Source organism: Phacochoerus africanus, chromosome 2, assembly GCF_016906955.1.
Source record: "Phacochoerus africanus isolate WHEZ1 chromosome 2, ROS_Pafr_v1, whole genome shotgun sequence".
Classification (NCBI taxonomy): domain Eukaryota; kingdom Metazoa; phylum Chordata; class Mammalia; order Artiodactyla; family Suidae; genus Phacochoerus; species Phacochoerus africanus.
In genome coordinates this window covers 241,529,452-241,550,678 of record NC_062545.1, presented here as the reverse complement: position 1 = coordinate 241,550,678, position 21,227 = coordinate 241,529,452, and the positions used below count along the sequence as shown (strand labels likewise).

The 21,227-nt window shown below is 41.6% G+C and overlaps 1 protein-coding gene across 2 annotated transcripts in view; it reads left to right on the top strand.

Annotated features, from left to right (window-relative positions):
- The first annotated feature begins 9,425 nt into the window (after positions 1-9,425).
- Positions 9,426-21,227, top strand: part of XPA (XPA, DNA damage recognition and repair factor) — a 32,731-nt gene continuing 20,929 nt past the window's right edge. For both annotated transcript variants that reach the window (XR_007133264.1, XM_047768002.1), the window contains exons 1-3: positions 9,426-9,654; positions 13,917-14,027; positions 19,562-19,667. Coding sequence is in view for 1 of the 2 variants with exons in the window: in XM_047768002.1 (XP_047623958.1) it covers positions 9,435-9,654; positions 13,917-14,027; positions 19,562-19,667 (437 nt within the window). In the remaining variant the exon portion in view is untranslated. The remainder of the gene's footprint in view (positions 9,655-13,916; positions 14,028-19,561; positions 19,668-21,227) is intronic.

Genomic DNA, 21,227 nt, shown 5'->3' with positions numbered 1-21,227 from the left:
ACCTTCGTAATAACAACTTTCATAATAGCTGAAAAGTGGAAACAACTCGCTGTGTATCAGCTGATGAATGGATAAATAAAATGTGATCTATCTATACAATGGAATATTATCTGGCAACTGAAAAGCGAAATATTGGTAGAGGCTGCAACACAGATGAACCTGGAAAACATGCTAAGTGGAAGAAGCCAGACACAAAAGGCCACATACTGTATAATTCCAATCATATGAAATGTCCAGAACAATCAAATTCATAGAGATGGAAAACAGATTAGTAGTTGCCTAGGACTAAGAGGGTTTGAGAGGACTGGACCCCAAGCCACAGGACCTGAATTGGAGCAGGGGTGTCATAAAGTTGCTGATAGAATGAATTTACAAATGAAAGAATGAGTGAGGGTATGAATGAAAGAATTGCAGAGAGAGAGAGAAATAGCCCAGAAACAGGGGAATGCAGGACGGCCTAGAAGTAGACTGGTCTGGGCTAAAGCATCAAGTTCAATGAGGATTCACAGGAACTAAGTCCTCCAAAGGCAGCTGGAACCAGGTAATAGGGATTAGCTACAGACTTGGGGGTTGAATGATTTTTGAGTGAATGGTTAAATCTGCCCTTTAGCAAAGATGAGGCTGTAAGGCCAAGTAGAAGATGGGACATAAGGGGTCAGCCTAGAGGCTGGGAGACCATTTTAGAGGTTGTTTAGGCAAAAGACGATGGGAGCTACCTAGACCAGTAGTAGTGGGGCCAGAGAAGGGATGCAGGCCAGCAAGAGCCAATTTCCAAGCATTATGAAAACTGTAAAAACAAGTGCAGCTGGTGACAAATAGTTCACCTATTCAACAGAACTACAACTATTAGAGGAAGCATTGCTGATAACATTTAAGTGGTTTGTGGTTTGAAGTTGCAACCACACTTTTTATAAAGATAATTGAAAGGAAAACAAAAACCGCCGTTGTGGGTAGTAAGAAAACAGGAAACCACAGGACTCTAAGCCCAGAGTTCATCTATATAATGAATGAGCCCTGGACCACATTCATCCTCCCTTGGCCCTGCCTAAGACTGGGAGCAATAACTCTCAGACCAACTTCACACAGAGACAGCCCTGCCTGTTTCAAGCCACTTTGGTTAGCCATGCAGCGTATTGCAAGGACCTTGCTTCTGATCACAACTCTGCATTAATTCAGGCAGAACAAGTACTAGTGGAGAAGTAAGAGGAAGACAGTCTAATTTCGAGTCTTAGAGTTTAGTGGTTGAGAATATTGATAGTGGGGAGTTCCCGTCGTGGCGCAGTGGTTAACCAATCTGACTAGGAACCATGAGGTTGTGGGTTCGGTCCCTGCCCTTGCTCAGTGGGTTAGGGATCTGGCATTGCGTGAGCTGTGGTGTGGGTCACAGACACGGCTCGGATCCTGCGTTGCTGTGGCTCTGGCATAGGCCGGCAGCTACAGCTCCAATCAGACCCCCTAGCCTGGGAACCTCCCATATGCTGCGGGAGCGGCCCAAGAAAGGACAAAAAGACAAAAAAAAAAGAATAAGAATATTGATACTGAGGTGGCCTGTGCCTGGTTGAACTCAGCTGTGTCACATACTAGCTTATGACCTTGAACGAATCTAACATCTCCATACTTTTGTGGTCTCGTTTATAAACTGAGTTTAGTGAATATACTCATTGAGTAGTTATGAAAATTAGATTAATTAATACTTTTTTTTCCTTTTTGGCTAAAACAGGGCCACAGGTGCGGCATATGAAAGTTCCTGGGCTAGGCGTTGAATCAGAGCTGCAGCTGCCAGGCTACACCATAGCCACAGCAATGCCAAATCTGATTCATGTCTGTGACCTACACCACAGCTCACAGCAATGCCTGATCTTTTAACCCACTGAATGAGGCCAGGGATTGAACCTGAGCCCTCATGGATACTAGTCGGGTTCCTTACTGCTGAGCCACAGCAGGAACTCTGAATTAATATATTTTAAATGCTTAAAAACACCTACTATATAGTAAGCACCATATACATGTATATTATTATTATTATTACCCCCCCCCCAAAAAAAATAATGGCCAAAGCTAGACAACAACGGAGTGGGCTGCTCTGAAGTAGAGTGTTCCCTGTCCCCACAGTTGTATAAGCAGAGCTGAGGCAGCTGTTGGGTTTAGCTTTGGACCTTGGGTTTTGGTGCTGATGAACACCCACCTAGGCTTATTCACTACTATTCATTCTATTTGTTTAATTCCACAGATTTAATGAGCAACTGCCCTGTGCCAGACACTGTGTTAAGCCCTGGTGATATTGGGATGAACCAGATAGTCTCAGCTCTCGAGGGCCTGAAAATCTAGTAAAGACAGCAGGTTGGTGTCCTCTGATATGGAAAAGCCACAACACCAGCATACAGGAGGGTCATAGGCAGCCAGAGGAGGCAGCAGGGCAGGTTTTTTGGAAGAGGCAGTAGGAAGCAAGGTCCCTGGGCCTCATTCGGTGCCTGGGGAATCCTGAGTCGAGAAGACCTACCCTTGCTGGTCAGTGGGTAACGATTTTGGCTTCCAGTGCTGCCCATCATTTTTCTTAGGTCCTGTCTTTAGTTGAATCATTTGGAGCTTCCTAATCTTATTCCTTCTGGAAAAAAAGAATTTTTTTTTTTTATCTTTTTAGGGCCGCATCGGTGGCTTATGGAGGTTCCCAGACTAGGGGTCTAATTGGAGCTATAGCTGCCAGCCTACACCACAGCCAGAGCCACATGGCATCCAAGCCGCATCTGTGACCTACACTACAGCTCCCGGCAATGCCGGATCCTTTACTCACTGAGCGAGGCCAGGGTGGAACCTGCGTTTTCATGGATGCTAGTCAGATTCGTTTCCGCTGAGCCACGACAGGAACTCCTGGAAAAAAAAAATTCTCCTGAGTCTTTAATATGTATTCTAAATCCCTTCATGCATACATTTTATTGATCAAGGTCCCAACATGAGGTTTTTCCCTCAATCCCTTTATCTTTTGGTTCAGGAAGGTTTTTCCAGAAGGAAGGTTAATTATAGCCCATAGAGACTGCCTTTCCTGGATCCCTAAATCAGTATGGCTTAAGTCTACAGAATTGTGATATGTTCTGTGTTGCTGCATCCTGGTCCCAGTTTCTTCCTCCCCCTGCCCCCCCCCCCCGGCATGTTCCTTACACAGATGTTCTCCTATAGTGAATGTATGCCAAAGAGGTTCAAAGTGACCGCATTGAGGGGTAAAGCCCTGGGAATCGGGGGCAAAATCAAAGTAAAAAAGAAAGCCACACACATGTACTATTTACTAGATAACAAAGACAAATATGTTCACATCCTGTCATCTCAGGCATGAATAACCCCAGTAATGCTCTCAGAGAGGAAGCCCTCTCAGGAAACACTGCCAAGTTTCTCCTGCCTCTTCCTGGCTTTCATTCTTACCTGCCCGTCCTTTTTTAAGCTCCATTAAGGTTTCGATTCTTTCTGTGCTTTGTTAATTACCCCTCTTTCAACTAGGATCACAGTTGGTCTGGGAGATGAGAGAGGTACAAAGACGGAAGAGAGATGGAGTCACAGGTTTTTCCCGACACTTGAATGGGGAGAGGCAAGAACACAGCCACTGGTCTATTCTCCTTGCCTATTTTCCTTTTGTGCCCCCACCAAGATGACTCATGTCACTGTGCTCCGGGCAAGCCCCGCAGCCTCTGTTACCTTGTGGGGTGTACAGTTCAGGGCATGTACTTCTCCTTTCTCTAAAGGAGGAGGCTCGGCTTAGCTTGGTTCAGGCCTCAGCTAACAATCCTGACCCAATTACACGAAACTTGCTAACAAAGGTCAGAAACCTGAAGGAGAGGGAGTTACCAGTAAAAGGAAACCCAGCAGATTGTCAAGATTACAAAATACCAGGGCCTGTACAGCATCTGAGCTGTGGTCCATGCCCTTCAGTATTGAAGTGTGGAATGTTTTGTTAAAGAGGAGATTCCAGGGGCTAATTATTCTCAAAAGGTTACTTTCGGGGGAGAACTGTTACCTTGCCCTCCAGAAATATTGCATAGCCTCTTGGAGCTGTGTAGCATCTAGAGGAGTCATTTAGGGTGCTGGCCATTAGAACTATGGGGGTGTGGGAGAGGGTGCTTTATAAAATTCAACTGCCCAGATCCCACCCTTGACCAGTGACATCAGCCTCTGTGTTTTTTAAATTCCCCAGGTGCTTCGAATGTGCAGCCAAGTTTGAAAACCTGTGGGCCAACCAGTGGGCCAGACCCTCAATATTTGATCTGTGGTTGGTACAGCTACAGCCCCATTTGGGAGCTCATTGGAAATGCATATTCTTGTGTCCACCATGGACCTACTGAATCAGAATATGTATTTTAATAAACTCACCAATTGACTTGTATGTGCATTAAAATTTGAGAAGCAGTTACTTTTCATCAAACATTGGGTGGTTAACAAAATGAGCCCAGATTCTGCCTCTGCAACTACCCTTTGGAGCTGGGCAGTAGCTTCCCTCTTTAAGAGGGACCCTCACACTCCAGTTTGCCCAAGTGCCACACCTGGATGGATTCATTAACTTCCATTACCTGCCTGGGCCCAATCAGAATTTGAACTAAAAAAAAACCAAATTGGGAGTTCCCATCATGAATCCAACTAGGATCCATGAGGTTGTGGGTTCGATCCCTAGCCTTGATCAGTTAAGGATCCAGCATTGCAGTGAGCTGTGGGGTAGGTTGCAGACGAGGCTCGGATCTGGTGATGCTGTGGCTCTGGCACAGGCCAGCAGCTGTAGCTCTGATTAGACCCTAGCCTGGGAACCTCCATATGCCCTGGGTGTAGCCCTAAACAGACAAAAGACAAAAAAACAAACAAACAAACAAAAAAAAAACCACCCCAAAACAAAAAACAAATTGTAAAATAAAATTTACCATTAATAACATGTAGTGCATTGACAATGTTGTGAAGCCAGCACAACTATCTATTCCTTTACATTTTCATTATCCTATATTTATTAACCAGTCCCTTCTCATTTCCCACTCCCCTCAGCCCCTCTTCAACCACTAATATCCTTTTTTGTTACTATAGATTTGCTTATTCTGAATGTTTCATATAAAGGAAATGCATAGTTTTCAAGGTGAAGTCATGTTGTAGCATGTGTCAGTACTTCCTTTTTATGGCTGAATTATATTCCTTGTATGGATATGCCACATTTTGTTTATCCATTCATCATTTGATAGACATTTGAGTAGTTCCAACCTTTCAGTTGTTATTCACATTTGCATGCAAGTTTTTGTTGAACGCTTGTTTTCAATCTCTGAGGAAATGAATTCAATTCTTTCTAACCAGGAGTGGAATTGCTGACTCATATGTTAATTCTATGTGTTTAACTTTTTAACAGAATGGCTTTTAACAGAATAGCCAAATTGTTTTCCATGGTCAGCATCCATATCGTTTTACATTCCCACCAGCAATGTTTGAGGATTCCATTTTCTCTGTAACCTTGCCAACATTTTATTTATTTATTTATTTATTTATTTATTTGTGTTTGCTTTATGGGGCCGCACCCACAGCATATAGAAGTTCCCAGGCTAAAGGTGGAATCAGAGCTGCAGCTGCTGGCCTACGCCACAGCCACAGCAACGTGGGATCCAAGCCGAGTCTGTGACCTACAGCAGCACCAGATCCTAAACCCACTGAGCGAGGTCAGAGATCATCCCAAATCCTCATGGATACTAGTCAGGCTCATTACCATTGAGCCGCAATGGGAACTTCCAGCCGACAATTTTTTTTTCCCTCTGTTAATTCTAGTCATTCTAATGGGTATGAAATGAATTTGCATTTTCTTCTTCTTTTTTTTTTTTTTCGCTTTTATTTTTTCAGGGTTGCACATGTGTCATATTGAAGTTCCCAGGCTAGGGGTCGAATCAGAGCTGCAGCTGCCGGCCTGTGCCACAGCCATAGCAACGTGGGATCTGAGCCACGTCTACAACCTGCACTGCAATTTTCAGCAATGCCAGATCCTTAACCCACTGAGCCTGGCCAAGGATTGAACCATCATCCTTATGGATGTGAACCCTCCTAGTGGGGTTGTTACCACAAAGCCACACAGGAACTCCTGATTTGCATTTTCCTAATGACTAATGATGAATATCTTTTCATTTGCTTATTTGGCCATTTGTGTATCTTCTTTAGAAAAATACCTTTTTAAGGTTTTTGCTCTTTTAAAGACTGTTATTTGCCTTTTTATTATTTAATTATGAGTTCCCTTTTCAAATACACGTATCCTCAGCTTTTCAAGTTTCCTTAATGTCACTTTGCTTTTATGAAAGATCTTCTCTAGTACCTGTTTTCACTAACATAAGCAAAAAAACCTTTTTTGCTTTTAGAAAAAAAAAAAAGGAAAAGTGAAAATAGAATCAAGCATTTGTTTTGCAATAAGCCATCAAGAGAGTGACATCACCGAGCTCCTACCTTCTGCATCAGAGCATCCAGTCACCATGGTTTCAAACTGTGTCTGTGAGCAACTGTGCTCTTTATCTTGTTTTATTTTGTGCATGGGCATTTATTAGCAAGATGTGTCCTAAGATAACTGCTTCTTCAGTTTACACCATTTTGGCTTACCAAAGTTTTCTTAGGAATGCTCTACTTTTTTTTTTTTTTTTTTTGGTCATGGAGAGATCTCAGACTTTTTTTTTCCAATTAAAAATTTTTTTTCTTTTAGTTGATTTATGGTGTGCTGTCAGTTTCTTTCTTTTTTCTTTCTTTCTTTTTTTTTTTTTGCTTTTTATGGCCAAAAAAAGCTGCAGCATATGGAAATTCCCAGGCTAGGGGTCCAATCAGAGCACAGCTGCCGGCCTACGCCACTGCCACAGCAATGCGGGATCCAAGCCGTGTCTGTGACCTACACCACAGCTCACAGCAATGTTGGATCCTAAGCCCACTGATCGAGGCCAGGAATAGAACCTGCATCCTCATGGATACTGGTCTGGTTCATTACCACTGAGCCACAATGGGAACTCCTGTCAATTTCTGCTGTACAGCAAAGTAACTCAGTCATACATATATACACATTCTCTTTCTCATGTTAGCTTCGATCATATTCTATCACAAGTGACTGGACATACTTCCCGGTGCTATTGAGCAAGACTTCCTTGCTTACCCACGCCGAAAGTAGTAGTTTGCATCTGTTAACCCCAGACTCCCAGTCCATCCTACTTCCTCCCCCTCCCCCTTGGCAACTACGAGTCTGTTTTCCATGTCTTTGTGTTTTTTTCCTGTGCTATAGATAGGTCCATCTATGCCGTATTTTATTTTATTTTATTTTATTTTATTTTATTTTTTTAGGGACTCACTGGTGGCATATGGAAGTTCCCAGGCTAGGTGTTGAATCAGAGCTACAGCTGACAGCCACAGCCACAGCAACATGGGACCCAAACCACATCTGTCACCTACACCACAGCTCACAGCAACGCCGGATCCTTAACCCACTGAGTGAGGAGGCCAGGGATCAAACCCACATCCTTATGGATACCAGCTGGGCTCATTACCACTGAGCCACAACAGGAACTTCCTGTGTCATATTTTAGATTCTACATATAAGTGATATACGGTATGTCTTTCTCTTTCTAACTTAATTCACTTATTATGAGACTCTCTAGTTCCATCCATTTTGCTGCAAATGACATTGTTCCTTTTTATGGCCGAGTAGTATTCCATTGTGTATATGTACCACATCGTCTGCATCCATTCATCTACTGATGGACATTTAGGTTGTTTCCATGTCTTGGCTATTGTGAATAGTGCTGCAGTGAACATAGGGGTGTAAGTATCTTTCTGAATGAAAGTTTTGTTTGGGTATATGCCCAGGTATATGCTGGATCATATGGTAGTTCTATATTTAGTTTTCTGAGGATCCTCCATACTCTTTTCCATAGTCGTTGTACCAATTTACAAGGAATGCTCTACTTTTGTATGGGGGCATGGAAACCTGTATATGATTTGCACACATTTTCTCCCATTCTGTGAGTTGTCTTTTCACTTTCTTGATAGTATCCTTTGATGTGCAAAAGTTACTAATTATTTATTTGTCTTTTTGCCTTTTTCTAGGGCTGAATATGGAGGTTCCTGGGCTAGGGGTCTAATCAGAGCTGTAGCCGCCAGCCTACGCAAGAGCCACAGCAACTCGGGATCCGAGCCGTGTCTGCAACCTACACCCACAGCTCACAGCAATGCCGGATCCTTAAACCCACTAAGGGAGGCCAAGGATTGAACCCACAACGTCATGGTTCCTAGTCGGATTCGTTAACCACTGAGCCACGACGGGAACTCCAAAAGTTACTAATTTTGATTAAGCTAATTTATCTAATTTTATCCTGTTTGTGCTTTCGTTATCATATGAAACTTGAGATTTTATCATCTGGACAAGATCAATGGATAGGGAGTGAGAAGAATTTGAGGGGAAAAGGAGTTGGGATGGTTTGAAATCTGTCTCCAGTTCAACTAGGAGATCTCAGCACTTATTTACTCTATAGAAGGTCCTCCAGCTTAAATATACATATAACTGATTGACTAAAACCACTAGGTTGTGCTTCTCAAACTGTGACTGTTGGATATTACCCAGTGGGCCAGTTTGTTCTAAGAACTAGTCCCAATGGTATAAGTGGTAATTAGAACTTAATGTTTTCTGGCTTCAATTAAGTTTTATTGTCATAAAAAAAAAACACATACATTTTTAGGAAAGCATGCCATATTTATTTTGCTTCATTTGCTACACTTTTGGGAAGTCAGGGTTTGGCTCATATCCAAAGTAAGTTCATCCACACACTAGAAATATTCCATGGAAAAGATAGCCAAACTTACGCATACCAGCCTTGGTAACTGGTGCTGCCTTTGCCTTTTGTCACCCAGCAAGACAGAGTTTAAACCCAGGTGTTCTCATTTCAAATTTATGACTCTGTCTAGGCCAGAATTTCAAAGTAGTCATACCAATCATCTGCTGATTTCTTTTGATTGAAACTACGGTTACTATTAACTGCCATCATTTTGGGAAGCTTTCTATGTGCCAGGCGTTGTGCTGAAAGACTACATCTAATTTTCTCAACAACTCTATTAAGTGGTTCTGTAATTATCCTCATTTTACTACTGTTGAAATTGAACTCATGGTAAGTAACTTACTGAAGGCCACTCAGATGGCAAGTGTCAGAACTAAGATTTCATCCAAGTCTGACTCCAATGCCCGTGTGCTGAACCACCAAGCGAAGCTATTATTTTAAAGATGACTGGGTCCTGAACACTGATCTTTGAACCAGCCGGTGACTTCTGAGTTACAAAGCCAGCAAGTAAACGCCGCTCTGACGCGTGCGCAGATTCCAACTACCGCTCCTTTCTGCACGTCCTTCTCAAAATGCGCAGGCGCGCTCCCTACAGCCAGCGCGGAGGCGGGGCCTCGGACCAGCTTTGGCGTTTCAATGCGCCTGCGCGGGGGCTACTGCCACAGTCTTCTGGGGAGGTTGGAGATGGCGGCTGCTGAAGGGTCTTCTTCTCAGCCGGCGGCTTCAGAACAGCCGGCGGAGCTGCCTGCTTCAGTGCGGGCGAACATAGAGCGTAAGCGGCAGCGGGCGCTGATGTTGCGCCAGGCCCGGCTGGCGGCCCGGCCTTACCCAGCGACGACGGCTGCGGCTACCGGAGGTTTGGGCCCTAGCGGCGTCTGCCGCATCTCTCTCCTGGCGGACCTGGGGCCCCGTCCTGGGTGTGGCGACCAGACCCTCCCCCGCAGTCCTCGGAGGGATGCACCTCAGCTGGCCTTGTCACAACGGGGTGTCCAAGACCACAGGGCGACTCCTGACTCCCAGCCCTGGCCTTGCCTCACGGCACCTGGGCGGTCCAGCGGCCGTCCTTGGCTTGGGGATGCCGCCGCCCTTGCTATCGGGAGGAGCCAGCCAATGTCTCCGTTCTCCTTTTCTGTTCTCTGCCTGCAGCTTCCACCAGTCCCGGGATGGTCTTTGTATAAAGCTTTTAGACCTCGGAACACATTTTAGTAATCCTGCACCTGCTTCCTTATTCATCCATTTAACGCAGGGTGATTGAGTGCATGTTCCCTAATTGGCACACAGTGCTTGCTACGTGCTGGGCGCGGAGAGGAGCAAACAGACATTAGCTACTGACTCCGTGGGGCTAACAGAGTGACAACTGTTGTGTGTCAAAGTTTCCAAGTAGCTAATTTGGCTCTCACAGCTAACCTGAAAATAATTAGGGCAGGGTTTGGTATCCATGTTTTACTGAGGAGATAATTGAGTGCCAGAAAGCGATAGAGGTTTGCTCAGGTTCGTCTCAGCAAGTGCAAAGGCTAATCTGGACTAGAACTCAGGTCATCTGACCCTCGGTTCAAAGTCTTGTTCACCAGCTTCCTTTGCTATACTAAGCATTTCTCTCACCCTTAGGAAGAAAGGCTGTTATTCTTGTCTGGATTTCATCTTCCCTTTATTAGGGCAGCCCTTGGCTGTGCATTTGTCTATTTGCTTATCATGTATGTGTTTATCATATAATTTTCCACTGGGATCAAGTGGTCTTCTCCATGGTACCTAAAATATAGTTTGATTGACATGTGATTCTTTAGGACTGCCTCCATGACACGAAGCACCTGTGTTCCTCAGCCAACTCTGTAGTATGTGAGCAGTTGAACACAAAACTGTATCATCTACTTAACCCTTTCATCAGCCAGGAGTAAGGAAGAGTGAAAAGAGCTAGCTGGATGTCTTGAGATTCATACTGACACTGAATCTGCAAACCCTAGCCACCTTTAATGGTTCTGGTCTCAATGCAAAAAATTGTTCATTTGCATTGATAAATTCATATTTATGATTCCATAAAGGTTTCAAGACTTGTACTAAATGGCTGTGGAACAGGGGTACAAAATAGAGCATAAACTGGTATTAAACTTCTGATAATGGAAAGCAAGGTAGTGTGAATATTTTGTAAGATTTCCTGGGCATTTACCAAAGAACCAAATTGTGCTGTAACAGTGTATGCAACCTGCGGTGCTTCAAGAGCCGAGATTTTTTATCTTTGTAGTACTTTTATTTCAATGTACTGTATAATTTCCACTTTCTGTGTGTGGCATGACATAAGCCATGAAAAAAGAAGAGGAGTTGCTTAGAATATGTTGCTAAGAGTAGTGTTAAGGGCCTGGGGGGAATAGCAAGGCATAAGAGTAGAGAGAAACTGGGCTTTGTTTTTGGCATATTTTAGCATTGTTCAGGATCCTGATCAAATTATCATCTTGATTATTCCAGTTTCCCTTAATTCTCATTGCACTCATAGTCATTCTGATCATTTGCTACACTTCATGAAATCAGAATCATATTCTGGTACATTCATCCATTTCTATCCATTCAGCAAAATTCATGGAATACTTAATTATTTTTCAGAATTAGAGAAAAATGGTTCAGTCTAGTGGAGGGATATATAGAGATAAAAAGGTAGTATGAGAATTACTGTTAACAGAAACAGTACTTATACTCTAATCCCTTTATATTTTAAAAAATTTTATTGGCGTGTAGTTGACTTACAATATTTTATTAGCTTCAGGTGTACGGCAAAGTGAATCAGTTTTTTATATATTTCTTTTTGGGTATGCTGGTGGGAGTGGTGGTATTTCATTATAGTTTTAGTTTGTACTTTCCTAATTGCTAATGATAATGAGAACTTTCTTGTGGTCATTGGCTATTTGCATATCTTTTCTTTTTTTTTTTTTTGTCTTATTAGGGCTGCACCCATGACATATGGAGGTTCCCAGGCTAGGGTTCGAATTGGAGCTGCAGCTGCCAGCCTACACCACAGCCACAGCAATGCCAGATCCAAGCCGCATCTGCAGCCTACACCACAGCTCATGGCAATGGCAGATCCTTAACCCACAGAGCAAGGGCAGGGATTGAACCCTTGTCCTCATGGATGCTAGTGGGTTTGTTAACCACCTAGCCACAATGGTAACACCTATTTGCATATCCTCAGTTGTCAAGTTTCTATTTAGGTCTTTCGCCCTTTTTTTTTTTTTGTCTTATTAGGGCTGCACCCTTGACATATGGAGATTCCCAGGCTAGGGGTCAAATCGGAGCTGTAGCCACCGGCCTACACCAGAGCCACAGCAAGTGGGATCCGAGCCACGTCTGCAACCTACACCACAGCTCAAGGCAACACCGGATCCTTAACCCACTGAACAAGGCCAGGGATCGAACCTGCAACCTCATGGTTCCTAGTCGGATTTGTTAACCACTGTGCCATGACAGGAACTCCTCCTTTTTTTTTTTTTTTTTTTTTTTCAGTTGGGTTATTTGTCTTTTACTAATATATTGGATTTCATTATGTATTCTGGATATGAGTCCTTTTGTCAGATATACATGTTGCAAATAGCCTCTCACAGTTTCCATTTTGTCTTTTCACTCTCATAATGGTGTTTTTTGATGAACAGAGGTGCTTTTTTTTTTTTTTTCTTTTTATGGCTACACTTGTGGCATATGATAATTCCTGGGCCAGGGATGGAATCCTGCACCTGCACCGCAGCCACAGCAAGACTGGATCTGAGCTGCGTCTGCAACCTACACTGCAGCTTGTGGCAATGCTGGATCCTTAACCCAATACGCCAGGCCAGGGATCGAACTCCATCCTCACAGACTCTGTTTTGGGTCCTTAACCCACTGAGCCACAAAGAGAACTGCCAAAAGTTCTTAGTTTTAATCAAGTCCAATTAAGACATTTTTTCTTTTATGGTTAATACTTTTGGGTCATGTTTAAGAAATTTTTGGGCTACCTCAAGTTCATGAAATGATATTCCTGTGTTTTCTTCTAGAAGCTTTATTGTTTTACTTTTTACTTTTTACAGTCAAGACTATGATCCATTTAAAAATTGTTTTGTGTGTATTGTATGAGGTAGAGTCAAATTTCATTTGTTGAAAAGACCATCTTTTCCTCACTATTTTGTAGTAGTACCTTTGGCATAAATCCCAGCACCATTTTTGAAAATATTATCCTTTTTGCCCTGAATTGGCCTGGAGTCTTTGCTGTAAATTAAGTGACCAAATATTTGTAGTCTGTTTCAGGACTCTCTCTTCTATTACATTGGATTTTGTTTTTGTTTCAGTACTACGTTGTCTTAATTACAGAAGCTTTATAGTAAATCTTCAAATCTGACAGTGTGAATCCTTGAGTTTTGCTCAAGATTATGTTGGCTATTCTAGGTTCTTTGTATTTACATGTAAATGTAGATATTCTTGTCAGCTCTCGTTACCCCTCCCTTTCCCCAGAACATGCCTGCACCCACACACCCACACACACCCTCTGCTGGGGTTTTGGGTGGGATCACATCAAATCTTTAGATAGAGGTTTTACACATCTCTTTCTAGGCTGGAGGGTGGGCTGGCTGGCTGGCTTGCTTTCTTTCGCTGAAGGTGCAGCATATGGAAGTTAACAGGCCTAGGGGTAGAATCAGCTACAGCTGCTGGCCTACACCACAGCCACAGCAACACTGGATCTGAGCCACGTCTGTGATCTACTCCACAGCTCATGGCAATGCCGGATCCCCAGCCAACCCACTGAGTGAGGCCAGAGATTGAACCTGAGTCTTCGTGGATGTTAATCGGGCTCATTACTGCTGAGGCATAGCAGGAATTCTATGCATTATTTCTTAATTCTAATTGTAGAGTCTTGTGGATAGTCTACATGCATAATCACATCATCTGTAATAAATAACGTTTTACTTTTTTCCAACCTTTATGTCTGTCTTGGTTTTTTGCCATGTTACAGTGGCCAGGGCCTTCAGTATAATGTTGAATAGAAGTGGTAATAGTGGACATCTTTGGTTTGATATAAAATTTTTAAAAGTTCCTGTTGAGGCACAAGGGAACATAAGGGCTTACCTAGTTCGTTTGTTGATCACTCTTACTTACTTTTTGTAGGCGTGGCTAATGTAAAAGCAGCCCCAAAGATAATTGACACAGGAGGAGGCTTCATTCTGGAAGAGGAGGTAGAAGAAGAACATGCAATTGGAAAAGTTGTTCATCAACCAGGTAAAGTGTGTTTTGAGAAAATAGATACCTAGATTGGTCCTTATGAGTAATATGCATAATTCTTTGCAAAGTGATGTTTAAAAATGCCACAGTTAGTCCAGTCATTGAGCAGGTTGGCTTTATAAGTAATAAAATTTGGCAGTTTTGCTAGTAGATTAAAAATAAAACAGATTTGGCAATGTTTGTTCAAACTTGTGGTTTGTGTACCTAGCAAGTATACATTGATGGAAGGAGTGGAAAAAAATGTAAAAGCAAGGAAACAAATGGATGTTATTTTTTCCAAATGAAATAATATGATCATGTTAAAGAGGAGGAGGACAGAAAGAAATAAACCAAATGATTTATGAGCACAGTATTTCATAGTATATCCTCAATTTGAGGTGGATGGGGGTTGGGAACACAGAATTCCTGAATTCTTTTTTTTTTTTTTTGGCTTTTTGTCTTTTCTAGGACTGCACCCGTGGCATATGGAGGTTCCCAGGCTAGGGGTCTAATCGGAGCTACAGCTGCTGGCTTATGCCACAGCCACAGCCACATGGGATCCGAGCTGTGTCTGTGACCTACACCACAGCTCATGGCAATGCCGGATCCTTAACCCACTGAGTGAGGCCAGGGACGGAACCTGCAACCTCATAGTTCCTAGTTGGATTTGTTAACCACTGAGCCGTGACGAGAACTCTGTGAACTCATTTTATAGATTGATATGAGTAAAGCAATTCCAAAACTATTTCAGATGTATTGTAGCCTCAAGCAGATGAATAAATGTCCTCATGTTGCTGGGAGCCAAAGTTCTCATTGTGGAAGAAAGGACATATAAATATAGAATGGGAGAGGCAAGAAAGAACCCTTTGGGGGATGGATGAAAATTGGCAGTATCAGGAGTTCCCTGGTAGTTCAGTAGGTTCAGGAACTGACATCGTCACTGCTGTGGCTCTGGTTACTGCTGTGGCATGGGTTCAACCCCTGGCCTGGGAACTATCACATGCCATGGGTGTGGCTAAAAAAAATTGGCAGTATCAGTGTGAACTCTTAATTTCTAAAACTTGTGTATGTGTATGCATGCAGAGTGTATGTGTAAACTAATAAATGAATTAGTAAAGTTGCAGGATATAAAATCAGTATATAAAAATCTGTTGTTATACATTACTAATATGTTCCAGAAGGTGAAATTAAGAAAACAGTCTCATTTATAATTGCCCATTTATCAGAAAGAATAAAATGCCTTGGGATAAATTTAACCAAGGAGGTAAAATAGCCTATGAACTGAAAACTATCAGACATGGATGAAAGAAATTGAAGAACATACAAGTAAGTGGAAAGATATTCTGTGCTCGTGGATTGGAAGAATTAATATTATTAAAATCTCAATAGAACCTAAAACAGTGTACAGATTCAGGGTAGTCCCTATCAAAATTCTAATGGCATTTTTCACAGAAATAGAACAAACTCCTTAAATTCACAAGGAATTGCAAAAGACCCTGAATGGCCAGAATAATCTTGAGAAAGGAGACCAGAGCTGGAGTCCTCTTGTTCCCTGATTTCAAATTATATTTCACAGCTATCATAACCAAAACCGTATGTGTGGTATTAGCATAAAAACAGAGCATACAGTGATGGAACAGAAGAAACAGCCCAAAATAAACCTATGCATATGATCAGTTAATTTATGACAGAGCACCTAAGAATATACTGGGGGAAGGACAGTCTTTTCAATAAATGGTGTTGGGAAAACTGGACGACATATACAAAAGAATCAAACTGGGCCACTGTCTTTCACCTTACACAAAAATTAATTCAAAAGGCTTAAATGTAAGGCCTGAGGCCATAAAATTCCTGGAAGAAAACAAATGAAAATTTCCTTGACATTGGTCTTGGCAATGATATTTTTGGATATGACACCAAAAGCAAAGGCAACAAAAGCGGAACCGTTAAACAAATGGGATCACATCAAACAAAAAACTAATGCACAACAAAGGAAGCCATGAAGAAAATGAAAAGACAACCTACTGAATGAGTGAAAACATTTGCAAATCATGCATCTGATAAGGGGTTAATATCTATTAAGTGTGTGAAGAACTATAACTCAATAGCAAAAAACCAAGCAGTCTGATTAAAAAACGAGTAGAAGGTCTGAATAGGCATTTTCCAAAGATGTGTAGATGGTCAATATGTACATGAAAAAGGCTCAACATCGCTAATCAGGGAAATGCAAATCAAACAGCAGTGAGCTATTACCTCATACCTATTAGAACAGTTGTTATCAAAAAGACAGAAAAATGACAGGTATTGGCAAGAAGGTGGACAAAAGGAGCCCTTGTGAATGTAAATTGGTGCAGCCACTATGGGAAACAGTATGGAGATTCCTCAGAAAATTAGAACTATCCCATGATCCTGCAATACCACTTACGGATATTTGTCCAAAGAAAACAAAAACACTACCTCACAAAGATACATGCACCCCCATGTTCATTGCAGTGTTATTTACAATAAATAGCCAGATATAGAAACAACCTAAATGTCCACTGATGGGTGAATGGATAAAGAAACTGTGATGTATATGAACAGTGTACAAGGGAATATTATTCAGCCATAAGAAAGAATGATATCTTGCCATTTGTGACAGTGTGGATGGACCTTGAGAACATTATGCAAAGTGAATTAAGTCAATGAATGACAGATACATGATTTCATGTATATGTGGAGTTTAAAGACAAACAAAACCCTAAACTGAAAGATACAGAGAACAGATTGATAGTTGCCAGAGAGGGGAAGAGAGGGATGGGTGAAGTGTGTGAAGTGGGTTAAAAGGTATGAACTTAGAAAATAAGTCATGGGATATAATGTATAGGATGGAAAGTATAGTTAACAATACTGTGTTGCATATTTGAAAGTGGCTAAGATCTTAATTCATATGAAAAGAAAAAAGTTTTGTAACTGTACAGTGATGAATGTTAAGTATCCTTATTGTGATCATTGTGCAATAGATACAAATATTGAATCATTATATTGCATACCTGAAACTAATGTTATGTCAATTATACTTCAGTAAAAATAGTGAACATGTGTATGCATGAGTATTTGTGTGTGTTTATATATACATATATTTCCTAGGTCTGTCCTCAGAAAGGGCCATCAACCAGAGATAGCCCAGTAGCCATGAGCACAGCTGGAGTCCAGATCTGAGATGCAGCTTCTCTGGTCCACTGAAAGGAACCAGGGCCCTTCAGAGACAGTTTGAATCTTAAAGTAATTAAGGACACTAATGAATTGTATACGATTGAAAAAACAGGAATCCATGAGTCTATATTCATAATAAATAGATATGTTAGTGAATGATGAACGAAAGGAGGAGAGGGAGGCTCTCGTACAACAGACTGGCAGTTTCCAGATGGTGAATGTAAAGGGCATGATGAAGTTGAAAAATCATCATTATGTATATTAAAATTTTTTCATTATAAAAAACTTAAAATTAGGAAAAAGTATGCATGTTTTATGGCTTTTGATTAATAATACTGTGCAGTAGCCTCTCAATTGGTATTTCTGACTGTAGTTTCTCTTCATTCTGACACATTCCAGTAAGCAGTTTTTTTAAGGTACCACTTTGACAGTATTTTTAATTTTTCCTTTTGTCTATAGCTATTCCTCTTTATATTTTATAAAGAAGAGTACTTTTTTTGTGGGAGTTTGAAGATTAGTGGGATTAAGGAGTGCTAGAATGTTGACTGACTTGCTTGTGTTGGAAGTAGGCAGGAAAGGTAGAGATAGGAGTATGTCCAACAAATCATGAACAAATGACAACTCCGTTTTTCTTCCCACTGGGATTGTGGCACTTCTCAGAGTTGGGGCTGGGCAGTAGTAATCGTCTTAAAGGTTTACTTATTAGTAAACCTTTCAGACTTGCTGAAAGAACGTTTGTGTAGGATAAAGATCCTTAGCTAGGTACTTGAATTTCCTTTTTTTTTTTTTAAGTCTTTTTATGGCCGCTTCTGCGGCATACAGAGGTTCCTAGGCTAGAGGTTAAATTGGAGCTATAGCTGTTGGCCTCTGCCACAGCCACAGTGACATAGGATCCGAGCCTCATCTGTGACCTACATCACAGCTCCTGGCAACTCGGAACCCACTGAGCGAGGCCAGGGATCGAACCTGTGTCCTCATGGATGCTACTCAGATTCGTTCCCACTGAGCCATGACAGGAACTCTGGTATTTGAAATCTTTTTAAAAATCTTGCTTTACTCTATGAAGAGTAGCTTCTGTGCTGGGTATTGAGAATGTATAGCTAAGTACAGTCTCTATCCTGGAAAGATTTCCAATCTGGTGGTTGAGAAGGATGAGGAGGAAGCTGTTTGCTGTCTTTTGAGGGGGTGGAATAGAGGGAGAGAAAAAGTTTCCCATTTGAAAATGATTTTGGTATTGTCTCTCTTCTACTGTAATCTTGCTCATTATTGCTCTTTTCTGTGTTAAATGTTAGTGCCTGTCTCCCTTATCTGTAAGCAGCTCTCACACCTCCCTCCTATCTCAGGACTAATCTTCATACTCTCAGCAGTACTGTTGTCAGCCAAATAATGCCCCCCAAAGATGTCCACATTCCAGTTACCATGAAACCAGTGACTGTATTACCTTATAGAGTGAAAGGGACTTTGCAGATATCATTAAGGCTAAAGACCTGAGAAGGGGAGATTCTTCTGGGTTATCTAGGTGAGGCAATATACTAAAAAAGATCCTTAAAAGTAGAAGAGAGGCAGAAGAGAGTCAGGGAGTAGGTGCGATGATGGAGGAAGCCGGAGTGATGTAAGAAGCTACTGTTGCTGGCTTTGAGGATGGAGGAAGGGAGTCATGAGTCAAGGAACGTAGGCAGCTTCTAGAAGCTGGAAGTGGCAGGACTGTCCCCCAGAACTTCCAGAAAGGAGTATTTAGCTCTGCCAACACCTTGACTTTAGCCTATTGAGACTGTGTCATATCTAAAAAGTACGGATCTGTGAGAAAATAAATTTGTGTTAGTCTAGCCCTGAAATTTTGTGCTAATTTGTGGTGTTCTGTTGTGGCTGAGCAGGTTAAGAACTTGATGAGTCTCTGTGAGGATGTGGGTTCAATCCCTGGCCTTGCTCAGTGGGTTAAGGATCTGTTGTTGCTGCAAGCTGCTGCGTAGGTTGCAGATGTGGTCAGATCTTGTGTGGCTGTGGCTGTGGTGTAGGCCTGCAGCAGCAGCTCTGATTCAGTCCCTAGCCTGGAAACTTCTATATGCTGCAGGTGTGGCCATTACAAAAATGTGTGGTAATTTGTTACAGCAGCAATACAGAAGTAGTACAAGTACCTTAATATGGCTTGGTTTCAAAAATCTTTGATGAGTTGGTAATTTTTTCCTTTTTTCCCTTACATTTTTTTAAGATAAATGTAAATTACTTAAGGTTTTATGTTATCTTTTACATAAATACATTTGTATCAGGCATAAAATACATGCTAGATAAGCTAATAGTGGAAAATGTATTCTAATCTTAAAAAAAGAAACTTAAAGAATTAATCTTCCTTTTTTTAGGACCTGTTATGGAATTTGATTATGTAATATGTGAAGAATGTGGTAAAGAATTTATGGATTCTTATCTTATGAACCACTTTGATTTGGCAACTTGTGATAACTGCAGGTACTTATTTCAGAGAATGTTTTAAATTAATAAAATTTAATATTTGCATGTAGGTTTAGGGCAAAGCAGTTAGATCATATGGATTATAATTTTTTATATATTAAAATATAGTTGATTTACAGTATTGTGATAATTTCTGCTGTATAGCAAAGTGACCTAGTCATACATATATACATTCTTTTTCTTCTATTATCTTCCATCATAGTCTGTCCCAAGAGATTGCATATAGTTCTCTGTGCTGTATAGTAGGACCTCTTTGCTTATTCATTCTAAATGTCATAGTTTGCATCTTCTCACCCCAAACTCCTGGTCCATCTCACTCCCTCTCCCCTCCCCCTTGACAACCACGAGTCTGTTCTCTGTGTCTGTGAGTCTGTTTCTGGTTTGTAGATAGGTTCATTGGTGCCATATTTTAGATTCCTCATGTAAGCTATAGCATGTGGTATTTGTCTTTTTCTTTCTGACTTACTTCATTCAGTATGAGAATCTCTAGTTGCATCCATGTTGCTGCAAATGGCATTACTTGGTTTTTGTGGCTGAATAGTATTCCGTTGTATATATGTACTGCATCTTAACCTAGTCATCTGTCACTGGATATTTTGGTTATTTCTATGTCTTGGCTTTGTGAATAGTGCTGAAGTGAACATAGGGGTGAACATGTATCTTTTTTTTTTTTTTTGTCTTTTTAGGGCTGCACTTGCAGCATATGGAAATTCCCAGGCTAGGGGTTGAATCAGAGCTGTAGCCGCTGGCCTATGCCTCAGTAATGGCAGATCCCATCTGTGACCTACGCTGCAACTTGTGGCAATGCTGGATCCTTAACCCACTGAGCGAGGCCAGGGATCAAACCACATCCTGATGGATACTAGTCTGGTTGTTAATCTGCTGAGCCACAGTGGGAACTCCTGCATGCATGCATGCATCTATTTATTTGTTTACTTTGCTTTTTAGGGCAGCACATTAGGCATATGGAAGATCCCAAGCCTAGGAGTTGAATCGGAGCTACAGCTGCTGGCCTATGCCACAGCCACAGCAACAGCAGTGTGGGATCCAAGCTGCATTTGTGACCTACACCACAGCTCATGGCAACACCGGATCCTTAACCCACTGAGTGAGGCCAGGGATCAAACCTATATCCTCATGGATACAGTCGGGTTTGTTACCACTGAGCCACGATGGTTAACTCCCGCATGTAGCTTTTTAACTTGTAATTTTGTCTGGATATATGCCCAGGAGTGAGATTGCTGGATCATATGGTGGTTCTATATTTAGTTTTCTGAGGTACCTCCATGCTGTTTTCCATAGTTGTACCACTTAACATCCCCATCAACAGTATAGAAGGGTTCACTTTTCTCCACACCCTCTCCAGCATTTGTTATTTATAGATTTATTAACCATGGCCATTTTAACCAGTGTGAGGTGGTACCTCATTGTTTTGATTTGCATTTCTCTAGTAATTAGTGATGTTGAGCATCTTTTCATGTGCCTACTGGCCATCTCTCTGTCCTCTTTGGAAAATGTCTCTTTAGGTCTTCTGCCCATTTTTTGATTGGGTTGTTT